This window comes from Nesoenas mayeri (assembly GCF_963082525.1).
Source record: "Nesoenas mayeri genome assembly, chromosome: 5".
Classification (NCBI taxonomy): Eukaryota; Metazoa; Chordata; class Aves; order Columbiformes; family Columbidae; genus Nesoenas; species Nesoenas mayeri.
In genome coordinates, this window is record NC_137548.1 from 68717717 (window position 1) to 68728897 (window position 11181).

The window sequence follows — 11181 nt, forward strand, 5'->3', positions numbered from 1 at the left end:
AAACTGACTCCGCTGCGGCGCCATCTTGGCGAAGGGCGGAAGTTTTTCCTGCGCGGAGGAAGCGAGCGAGCCGTTACACCTGGCACCGTGCCGCGGCGCCTCAGTGCGGCTGCGCGGTGAGTCCCGGTACCGGCCCCGGCCCCGGCCCGGTGCGGCGGCGGGCCTAGCGGGAGGGGGCGGCCTGGGCCCGTTCCGGGGTCTCTCGGCCTCGCGTTCCCTAGCGCGGCCGCGCGGTGCCGGCTGAACCGGGGCCGAACCCGGGCCGAACCCGCTCCCCCGTGGGGCGGCTCTTGTGGCTCCGGTGTCGGCCCTGCCGCCGCCTTCCCGAGGCGGTGCCGCGGTCCTGCCCGCCCCGCTGCCCCCGCCCGCGGCCCGCCCGTCACCCGCTGTCACCCCGACCCCACCGGCGGCTCCTCCCGGCCCTGGGTTTTGGGGGCTCGACAAGGCAGCTGCTTTGGGTACAATTAACCATTTTAATTGCGCGAGACGGTCATTATTCCCTACAGCTCTGGCTGTAATCAAGGCTGTAACTTGTTGCAGCTCTTGCCTGTCGGTTCCCAGGGGCGGACGGGCTGCCCCGTGCAACGGGCACGCTGTGTCGTGCTGTAATCCCGCAATCAGCGCGGTGTCACCTTGCGAGAGGAACGGTGACTTTCGGCGCCTGCCGAAGCACCGGTTTTGAATTGCCGCCCCGCAGGCCGCTGCCCGAGCGCGTGGGATGAGCTGCCCGCTGCCCCCGGCGCTCGCGCTCATGGGGCTGCTGTTCGCCAGGACCATGGCCTGGGCCTCCAGCGGGAAGACGCACCCCGAGCTGGTCAACAACCTCTACAGTGAGTACGGGCTCCCGGTGACGACACGGAGCGTCGCACCGCGGCTCCCGCGCTGCTGCTCCTCCCGAAAGGCTGGACTTAACATTGCCAAATCTCCCTATCTGTCCCTGCTGAACTTGTGCTATTTATAACTGGAAATGAGATGTGATGCCAGAAGTGGCAGAGAAGACTGTCCAGGGCCTTCCTGCTGCTCCTCTGCAGCGACACCTTTTAACACACTGCACAACACCTTTTAAAATGCTGCAGCTCGCTTAAAAATAGCCTTGAATTTTGGCTGCTGCTCGAGCTGATTTTCCCCTGTTAGAGTTCCCTTGGAGATGAGGTGCAAAGGGTCGTTCACTGTCTCTGCAGCCGTTGCTCTTTAGTTTATGCACCATTCCTGTGCTCCTGAAACCTGAAGCAGAGGCTCTGCTCTCAGTACGGTATAACTATTTATCCCTCGTTGGGTTTGACAGCCCCAGAAACACTGTGGGTGTGAAGTGACCAGAGAGCCTGGGCTGATGGGTGGGACCATCGTGGGGTTTAATTCCGTGCAGCAGAAACCGAAAGGGTGTACATGTGTGGTTTTGTTTTCTGTCCGTTCTCGGGTTCCTAAGGTCGAGCTGTCCCAGTTCCACCACCTCCCTGAGCTGTCTCCCCCATCCAAATCTCTCCTTGCTACAGTCCTTTCTGTTTCTGTTTTCCTCCTTCTTCCAGAAAAAGGGATAATTAAATCCCAGCGAGTCTTTGATGTGTTGCTGGCTACTGACAGAGGTCACTACATCAAGTATTTCCCATACATGGATTCTCCTCAATCTATCGGTGAGTAACTAAGGCCAAAGTCGCCCCTTTCCCGGTGTGCAGGGACTGTGCTTGTCATGCTGACGGAGGGCAGGAGGTGCAGCGGAAGAGAAGAGTGTTTTCATGTTCTTAGGGGAAAGTGTGGGAGAATAAAGAACTGTTCACATTGGTGGTTTTAATCATCACTTTTTTATCACCTAACTGTTGTCACTGGTTTCCTTTTAGGCTACAAGGCTACAATCAGCGCACCGCATATGGTAAGATGTAGCTTTTTCATTTTTGGCAGAAATGGAAGAAATTGTTTGTTTGCCATTTTTTATCTTATTTTTTTCTCAACTACTAAAGTAGGAAGGTGAAACAGGTCCCAAGGACGGGATTAGCGTGCTCGTTTCTTTAGGCACTGTACATGTGAAGCTTTTTTTCTGTTTAAGAAGAATTTGCCCTATGCTCCTTATGTTGCTTTAACATTAAGCTGAGGTGGGAATTCTGTTCCAGTAACTATTAATGCTGTCCAGTTTTTTTTGCATGAGACTCTTTTTCCTGTTGCTTCACATTTTATTACTGAACCTCTTTGTAAATGCTCTTCTGCAAAAAGATCCTCCCAATCAAACCCTTGAGTTTCACTCTGAACGTGCCAGACACAACGCCGGGTGTGCTGTGTTGCGATCGGAGCAGACAGTGCTTGGCAGAAGAGCTGCAGGGGGGGCAGCCAGAGGGGCTGTGTGACGCGTCCTTGTCCCCGCAGCACGCCCACGCGCTGGAGCTGCTCAAGGACCAGCTGGTGGAAGGAGCCAAGGCGCTGGACGTGGGCTCGGGCAGCGGGTACCTCACGGCGTGCTTCGCCAGGATGGTGAGCTCGGGGCCGCGCTCCTGCCAGCCGTGCAGAGCTTGCCGCAGCTGGCGCGGGATTTTTGTGCGGGGACGAGGAGGTGGGAGAAAGGAGGAAACTCTTCCCGAATTACCTTGTAGGAAAGACATATACAGTTATTTTTGGAATCTAAATGGATGCTGTATCTGCTGTGAAATGTTTTCTACGTTCAGCTCGAGAGAAGTGTGTTTGTCTGCTGTGCAAGTCCATTTTAGGTTCTTTTTAGTTTGCTTCTTAAGTAGTCACAGTGTGTTTCTGTTTTCTAAGCTCCTGAAATTATTTTCTGTCAAGTGCTAGAAAGCTGGTCAAGTTCCTCTGCTCAGGAGGTTAATTAGTCAAGAACTGGCCCTGCCAGGAAGCTGCTAATTCTACCCAGGAATGATTTCTTTGGCAAGGAAGGATTGCTCGGAATCCCTGTAGGCAGCATCTGTGTATCTCTAAAGAACCTCATCTAACTGGGACTGCTCAGCCTTTAAAACAAGGGGCAGAGTATTTGCACCTCCTGTTCAGAAACTCTGCTCTTAGGTTTCTTCCTGGCAATTCTGCAACTCCCAGAGTAACTTGCCCTGTAAAATCCATCTCCATACACACCGGAGATGTTTGGTGTTTGCTGTTTGTCTTTTCAGACGGGCCCAACAGGGAAAGCTGTGGGCATAGAGCACATCAAAGAGCTGGTACACGAATCCATCAGAAACGTCCAAGAAGATGATCCAAGTTTGCTGAGCTCTGGCCGTGTGAAACTCGTGGGTGAGCCCTGCACCCCCCACGCGTGTCCCCTCCTGTGAACGCCCGTGGGCTCCGACACTGACCCCAACACTGAATTTTGGGGGGAATAACCTGAGTCAGCTCTGCCTGTATCCAGAATCTTGAGTCTGCACAAAGTCACTGTGTTATTTAAAGCCCTCTTGGCCTTGACTGCTCCTTCTAGCGTGGCTCAGTTCCAGAAATCTCTCTCCCTTTTGGAAAATTTAATCAGCAAAGTTAAAATTCCCATCACAACCTTGTCACAAAGTTTTTGTCATCTAGACTTCAACTGAAAGGGTACAGGAAGAATTAATTCTATGCGGAGTTGTTAGGTGAACAGAAGTCTCTTCTGGCCGTTTTTCCCGCTGCAGTTGGCGATGGCAGGCAGGGGTACCCCGAAGAGGCTCCGTATGATGCCATTCACGTTGGAGCAGCAGCAGCCGCTGTGCCAAAGGAGGTGAGAGCTGCGGTGCCGGGTGTCTGCTGCCACAGGCTGCCTGCCTCTGCAGCTGTGGAAAGAAGAATCATTGGGGAACCACTGAAAGCTTCTTTTTGCCTATTTCATATGAAGCTGGCAAGCTTGTGCTTCTCGGGGTGTTGTGACCTTCACAGCATGGCTTATTTCTGTTGTCTCTTTTTTGATTTTTGGCTCTGCTGATTCCGATTTCTGTTTGCCAGTTGCTGAATGAATTGAAGCCGGGAGGTCGGTTAATACTGCCAGTGGGTCCCGAAGGCGCGAACCAGTTCCTGATGCAGTACGACAAAACCAGCGACGGGCAGATCATCGAAACGCAACTGATGGGCGTCATCTACGTTCCTCTGACAGATAAGGAAAAGCAATGGCCTCGGTAAAAAGAAAATCGCTCTCCTTTGAGGAAGGTTTCTTCCTCGCCGCTGTCCCTGGGTGCTGGCTCTCCTTGGCTTTACTGACAGTCCCGCATTCCTAGAAGCCGCTGCCTATAAAGGGAGAGGAAGGAGGTTTGGCTGGTGAGGCACAGCTGGAGAGGAGGATCTATGTTTTGTTAGACAGGGCTTGCAGACTGAGGACGTGAGCTTTTCTCTTTTGCCTTTTTTTTTTTTTTGAGCCTCTGCACTTTGAACATCAGAGCCTGTTGATTCTGTTGCTGAACTGAAGGCCACGAATAGTAACTGTTGGTTTTTCTTTACCTCAGGGATGAATTCTGATGGATGGCTGTCCCTAAGGTGACCTCAGAAAGCTCAGGAATGGGACTTGTGGCTGTAGATGGTCTGCATGATTTTGTTTTGTGACCAACAGCTGTATCGGTGGATGTACTTGTGAAGGCAAGTTCTGCGGTAGCAGAGCTCCTTACCAGGATGGAGAAAAGGGCGTTTCTCCAGCAGCCGTACCAGGGGAGGCTCTCGGAGGCCGCATCTGCTTCCTGACAGCGCACGGATCCAGATAACTCTGGCTTTCCTCTCTGATCAGCTATAGGTAACACCTATTCACAGCGAATTGTGAAAGCAAACAGGAATAACTTAAACCTGCACTAAAAATACCCTTTAATATTGACTACTCAGCCTAATGCTTGAAGAAAATAAGGCACAATTACTGTTTCAGAGCAGCGACCTACCCTGATTTATCGAAGTTTAATTACAAGAGTCAGTTCTCTTCCTGTCCTGCATTGATTGATTTAATCTCTGGGAACAACATGGAGAATTTTGGGTTAAAATCTCGGTCTTTCGGCTTCTCCTTGATGCGTCCTTCTTTCTCCCGCCCGGGCGGCTGAGCCGAGAGGGTGAGGAGCTCTTCGGCGGGCGGCACGGCCCCGTTGTGCCCGGCTTTCCCGGTAAACGGGCCATTCCCGCTCAGCCGGGGGCGGGAAAGGGACGGGCGCCACTGCGCCAGCGCTGGGGGCGTGGCCTCGCCGCGATTGGCCGCGCAGCCTGACGTCATGCAGTGCGCCGCGGGGCGCGCCGGCGCGCTGTGGGCCGCGTGGTTGCGCTCGGGGGCGCGGAGCGGGGCTCGGCGGCCGCTCCCTCCCCGCACCGGCGGCATGGCGGAGCCGGGCCCCGCGCTCAGCGGCGCCGAGGAGGTGCAGCCGGCCCCCGGGGACAAGGAAGAAGCGGCGCCGGCCCCTAAGAAGCGGCGGCTGGCGGCCGGGGAGCGCTACGTGCCGCCGCCGCGGAAGCTGAGCACGGGGGTGAGCTTCGGACCCGAGCACTTCGCCGAGACCTCCTACTACTTCGAGGGAGGGCTCCGCAAGGTCCGGCCCTACTACTTCGACTTCCGCACCTACTGCAAGGGCCGCTGGGTGGGCCGCAGCCTCCTGGACGTGTTCAGCACCGAGTTCCGCGCACAGCCCCTCGCCTACTACCGGGCCGCCGCCCGCGCCGGCCGCCTGCGCCTCAACGAAGAGCCGGTGCGCGACTTGGACATCGTGCTCAAGGTGGGAACCCCCCGGTGGGTGCTGCTGAGGATGGCCTGGGAATGGGCGTGGTGGGGGACACCGGTGACCCAACGGGGAGGCATGGAATAGAATCGTTTGGGTTGGAAAGGACTCTCAAGATCATCAAGTCCACCATTAAACCAACGCTGCCAAGTCCACCCCTACCCCGTGTCGCTGAGAACCTCATCTCTGCGTCTGTCCACCCCTCCAGGGATGGTGACTCCAGCACTGCCCTGGGCAGCCTGTTCCAATGCCCCACAGCCCTTTGGGGAAGAAATTGTTCCCCACATCCAACCTCAGCCTCCCCTGGCACTACTTGAGGCCATTTATTTTTGTCCGTCTCCCCTCAGCCTTCTCCAGGCTGAACCCCCCAGGTCCCTCAGCCGCTCCCCATCAGACTCATGCTCCAGACCCTTCCCAGCTCCATTTCCCAACACATTACTGAATTTAAATGGCAGTGAGCAGAGTTGTTGTGTTAAATCCTGGGTTCCAGGACAAAGGCGTTTTCATGTTTTCCCCTGCAATGTCGGTCCCCTTTGTGTGTGGCCTTAGGGGGCGGTTGCACAGGCTGGATTCACACTAATTGTCTGCCTTGCAGAATAATGATTTTCTGAGGAACACGGTGCATCGCCATGAGCCACCAGTCACCGCCCAGCCCATCCAGATCCTGGTGGAGAACGATGAGGTGGTGGTTGTGGACAAACCCTCCTCTTTGCCAGTCCATCCCTGCGGCAGGTTCCGTCACAACACCGTCATCTTCATCCTGGGCAAAGAGCATGATCTGAAGGAGCTGCACACCATCCACCGGCTCGATCGCATGACCTCGGGAGTCCTGATGTTTGCCAAGACCGTGGAGGTGTCCAAGAGGATCGATGAGCAGGTTCGGGAGAGACAGGTGAGAGCTAAAGGCTGTGGTCGTGTTCGGAGTCTCTGGTACGGGGTTTTCTTGAAATGGTTTAGCCCCAAAGTCACCCAAATTTTTGGCCTAAAGGAGCACAAGTTCCTAAACCAGCTTGTGGTCGCCTTGCTGTTCTTATTGCATTAAGCATGAGAGGCAGTAAGAGAAAAACACTGAACAAAAATTTGTTTTGGTAAAATTAGATTGAAAGGGATCTCCTTCCTTAAAGGACTGTGCAGACTGGCTGGGATCACGCAGAGCAGTTGGAGAGCGGTTTTGGTTGTAAGTGGAAATGCGCCAGTCATCTAATACTTCAGTTGTAAAAGTTTTAAAAGTTCTTCTCACTTTCCAGCAGCTCTTGACCCAAATGGAGCTGTAGCTGTAGGGTGCACACTTTCGGGATTTGCTTCAGGGCTGTAAACCAAAGGCCACTGGGAGATGGCTCTTGAATTTAGTGAGAAAAACTGGCCAGGCCCTCGTGTTGTTTCCTCGCTAGCTGGGGAAATGAGAGAAATTTGGCTTAAAATAGCTGGTTTTATTTTTTTCCCTTTCCTGTTCAGTTGTAATAATATTTGGATTTGGGCACTATGTTGTCTATAAATATATTTAATTGAAGAGGAAGAGAGGAGTAGCTGGGATGGCACCTGGGTGTAAATAGGACAGTTTTCTGCTGCTTTCTGAGCCCGCCGTGTGTCTCCGCAGCTGGAGAAGGAGTACATCTGCCGCGTGCTGGGCGAGTTTCCAGAGCACGAAGTGGTCTGCGAAGAGCCCATCCTGGTTGTTTCTTACAAAGTGGGAGTGTGCCGCGTGGACCCCAAGGGGAAACCCTGCAAAACCGTCTTCCAGAGACTCAGTTACAACGGCAAGACCAGCGTTGTCAGGTGTCTTCCACGCACCGGCCGCACGCACCAGATCCGGGTGCACTTGCAGTACTTGGGGCACCCTATTGTCAATGACCCCATCTATAACATGGAAGCCTGGGGACCTGGCCGGGGCAAAGGTGGGAAGATCGATAAAACGGATGAAGAACTCCTGAAGGCGCTGGTCGAGGAGCATCGTTCCAAACAGAGCTTGGATATCTTGGGTATTTCAGAGGAGGATTTGAACTCCAACGCTGAAAATACCGACTGTGGTAATTCAAGCGACGGCACAAAGTCTGTGCAGGTTGATCCTACAAATGAGAACTCCTGCCCTGCCGAGGACACGAAGGATCCCGAGAAAAATGACACAGCAGCTTGTCTGCTGAGCTCTGATCCCAGCCTGGAAACGCTTGAAAAAAATAAAGAACCGGGTTCCTGCGAGAATGAGGAGGGGCAGACGGGAGACAGGAGTTGGGAGGAGAAGGACCCTTTGTGCGTGGAGTGTAAGACGCGGCGGCGGGACCCGTCCCCCCGCGAGCTGGTCATGTTCCTGCACGCCCTGCGCTACAAGGGAGCCCAGTTTGAGTATTGCTCCAAGATGCCCCAGTGGGCTCTGGAGGACTGGGAGGAATGACTGAGAGCATCGCTAGTCGGGAAAGCGGCTTGTAAAGACCTAAGATTGTATTTTTCGGTGTGGTTGAGGTGAACAAACTGCCCGTGGCTTGAGAAGGGTCGTTGGGGCTGGAGAGGTGTCCTGGGTGCCAAAAGGCGCTGGAAAAGATGAGCAGGAAAACGGGGCTGCAACCCTGGATTTGTGTTGCCCTTTCAACCTGCACTTCAGGGCAACAGACACCACTGGGCACGGGCAGCTCTGTCACCTCAGCCTGGGTCGGGTCTGCTGTGATGATCCACGCAGATAATTCAGTGCGTGCACTTAGAAGTCAGCACCCGATTCTTCTTCCATCCTGCTGCGATGTTGTCATATTTTATAATAAGAGCAGCTGGAATGCTGTTCCATATGCTGGATGTAATGTCATATACAAAACTATTTTTACTGTATTCTGTTGTCAGACTGATTTTAAAACCCAAATGTTATGACTGAGAGTGGTGTAAGTTAAAATGCCAGCACTGTGAAGCTGATCCATTTTGTGCTGCTTGTTTGTTAGGAAGATGGACTTTGCTTTGCAATTGCTCTTTCAGAACTGGTTCACGTGATGACTTTCTGCCCCTGTCACTTATCTCCTGCCTCCTCAAAACCATCTGGCTCCTCTTCTCTGTCCCTTCTGCCCCATTGCAAACATCTTCATACTTGAGCAGAAATCCAAAGTGGAGGTCACTCTGCCAACTTCTGTTTCTTTAAATTATTTTTTCAAACCATACCAGTTGATGTGGAATTGTTTCTAATACCACTTCAGTCAGTTGTGTTTTAAGAAAAACAAAAGCTGTTTTATCAACCAGATGACTTTTTAAAATACATTTTACATTAATATGTTTCCAGGATGATAGATACCACTATAGTTCTTATTTTGTGGTTGCTTCTTGGCCACTGGGAGGGTTATTTATAATAATTCTGCTGTCTCAGGTTCTATTTTATGTAATTTTTTAAACCTTTTTCCGTATGTTTCGAGTAGCAATGCCCAGCTCCCATGGCTGCTGCAGACAATCGGGACCTTGACTCTCCACACCCTTTCCTACATAAGACACATACACAGTATTTTAGTACCAAAGAAACCTTTTTCAAAGGTGAATAAAGGAATCCAGAGGACCTGATATTATTCAGCAAGTGTGGCAACAGCCTTGCTGGAGTGTGTTTGAGAGATGATGCTAAAAACATGTCATCCAGATTTCTCATGCACTGAAATTGTATTTCTTATAACTGAAACTCGGGCACTTTCAGTGTATAGATAAGGGTGGCTGCAGCTGTTTGTAGCTTTAGACACAGGGAAAAGTTAGTGGAGTTGGGGCAACTTTGAGATGTCCTGAGGTACGCTGTCTGGTTTTTGTTTGTTTCTTCCCCTCTCTGCAAGAAATAAGCACCTGAAAGTGAATTTACTGCCTTGTGCCGGCAGATGGAGACCTGATGGCTGCAGCGCCTGGCGTGGAACGCTCGGTGCCCCGGCTTAGCTTCCTTTGGCTGTGCACAATGACTGCAAATGGCATCTCTTAATTATCACAGCCTGCTGGCCAAGAAACCCTGGGGCTTCTCTTTTCAAGATACTTTGAACAATTAAAATTTAAGGTTGATTTCACAAGGAGCCCACCACCCATTGCATCATACTTGATGTCTGTTCAGAACTGACGTCCAGTCGCTACATGCTGTAAACACGTGCAAGAAGTCAGTGTTTGCTGCTATTAGAGATATCTTCTGATAAATCCACATCCAGGATGAGGTCTGAGGCGAATACTGTGTCCTGGTTGGGGGTGACTGTGGCCTTCATCTGTAAAGTGTAGGTCCTGGCACAAGCCCTTTCTCTAGAACGGTTTTATTTGGCTGTGTCTTTGTGCCCGAGAGAACGTGCGTCTCCCCAGCAGCCGAAGCGCCCACCTGTGCAAATAAACCTGGGGGACTGCGCTGTGATCCCCACTCAGGTGTGGGATTGCCTCAGAACTAACCCCTAACACATCACCAGACACCCATATTCCACACAATCAGGCTTTTCCAGCTGTTTCAATTTTTCTAAAGCAAACATTGGCCTAATTTTCAAGGAGGTTGTAGGATTGTAGAATCATTTTGGTTGGAAAAGACCCTCAGGATCATAGAGTGCAGCCATTAACACTGGCACTAACGCATGTCCCCACGAACCTCCTCTCCACATCTCTCAGACCCTCGCCCCTCAACATCTGATCCCGCAAATATTCGCACAAAACTCCGAAGGATCGTGCCAGCCGGAAAACGACAATTTGCAGGGCCTGCAAGCCCCGGTTCGGCGCGGTTTGTCCCCAGCGCGGTTGGTCCCCAGCGCGGTCTCGGTTCGCGGGGCCGGTTAGTGAGGAGCGGGGCGGGAACGCGGGCTCCCCCGGGCCGCGGCAGCTCCGCCACCCCCGCAGCGGCCCGACCCGCGGGGCTGCGACACCTCGACCCCCGGGACACCCACCTGGCACGGCCGCGGCGGCTGCTTCACTTAGGGCTCCGGGACGGTTGAAGTGTTGGCCCGGGAGGGCGGGAGCCTGAGGCGAGTCGCTCCCCGAGCGGCGGCCCGGCCCGGCCCGCCCGCAGCCGCCGTCGCCCCTCCCGCCCGGGCCGCCGCGGGAGGGAGGGCGGGGGCGCGGAGGGGCTGAGGCCGGGAGCGGGCCGTGAGGCGGCGGCAGCGAGCGCGTCCGTCCCACAGACTGGGGCTAAAAAAAATGAAGGTGTGGAAAGAAAACTTTAGGTTATCGACGAGGATGGGATTCGAACCCACGCGTGCAGAGCACAATGGATTAGCAGTCCATCGCCTTAACCACTCGGCCACCTCGTCACGACAGCGCTGTTTCTCGCGCAACCTATAAGAAACTACACAGACAGCCCGGAGCATCTTTTCCCACCCGCCGCTCCCTCTGCGACATGGCGCCGGCCGCTCGGCTCTTTCTTGGCGCAGCGCAGAGCGACGGCACAGCGCGGGGACGGAGCAACTCTGCGCGGGCCGGCGGCGGGCACGCCAGCCCCATCGCTGCGCCTGCGGGGCGCGCGGGCGAGGGGAGTACGGGAACGGCAGGCACTGGGCCGATTCTGAGGAGGCCGCCATGTTGTACGGACTGCTGGGGGGCGCCGTAGAGCGCCGCTCTACTGTCGTCACGACGGCGATTTGGCGCG

At 53.8% G+C, this 11181-nt stretch overlaps 2 protein-coding genes across 4 annotated transcripts; both read left to right on the forward strand.

Annotated features, from left to right (window-relative positions):
* Positions 1-24: 24 nt before the first annotated feature.
* Positions 25-4856, forward strand: LOC308040582 (protein-L-isoaspartate(D-aspartate) O-methyltransferase-like; the record flags this gene model as incomplete). Of its 3 annotated transcripts, none has more annotated exons than XM_080344671.1 (9): positions 25-116; positions 698-830; positions 1527-1631; positions 1836-1867; positions 2356-2460; positions 3105-3225; positions 3594-3679; positions 3901-4070; positions 4395-4856. In XM_080344671.1, the coding sequence occupies exons 2-9, from the start codon at positions 719-721 to the stop codon at positions 4405-4407; spliced, it is 744 nt and encodes a 247-aa protein (XP_080200797.1). In that variant the 5' UTR covers positions 25-116; positions 698-718. The 3 variants fall into 3 exon arrangements, with proteins under 3 accessions (XP_080200797.1, XP_080200796.1, XP_080200798.1); XM_080344670.1 differs by lacking the exon at positions 25-116 and adding an exon at positions 142-458; XM_080344672.1 differs by lacking the exons at positions 25-116; positions 4395-4856 and adding an exon at positions 142-458 and having other exon boundaries at positions 3901-4074.
* A 130-nt stretch (positions 4857-4986) lies between these two features.
* RPUSD2 (RNA pseudouridine synthase domain containing 2) lies at positions 4987-8447 on the forward strand. Its single transcript, XM_080344669.1, has 3 exons — positions 4987-5630; positions 6229-6525; positions 7231-8447. The coding sequence occupies exons 1-3, from the start codon at positions 5136-5138 to the stop codon at positions 8020-8022; spliced, it is 1584 nt and encodes a 527-aa protein (XP_080200795.1). The 5' UTR covers positions 4987-5135; the 3' UTR covers positions 8023-8447.
* Positions 8448-11181: the final 2734 nt, after the last annotated feature.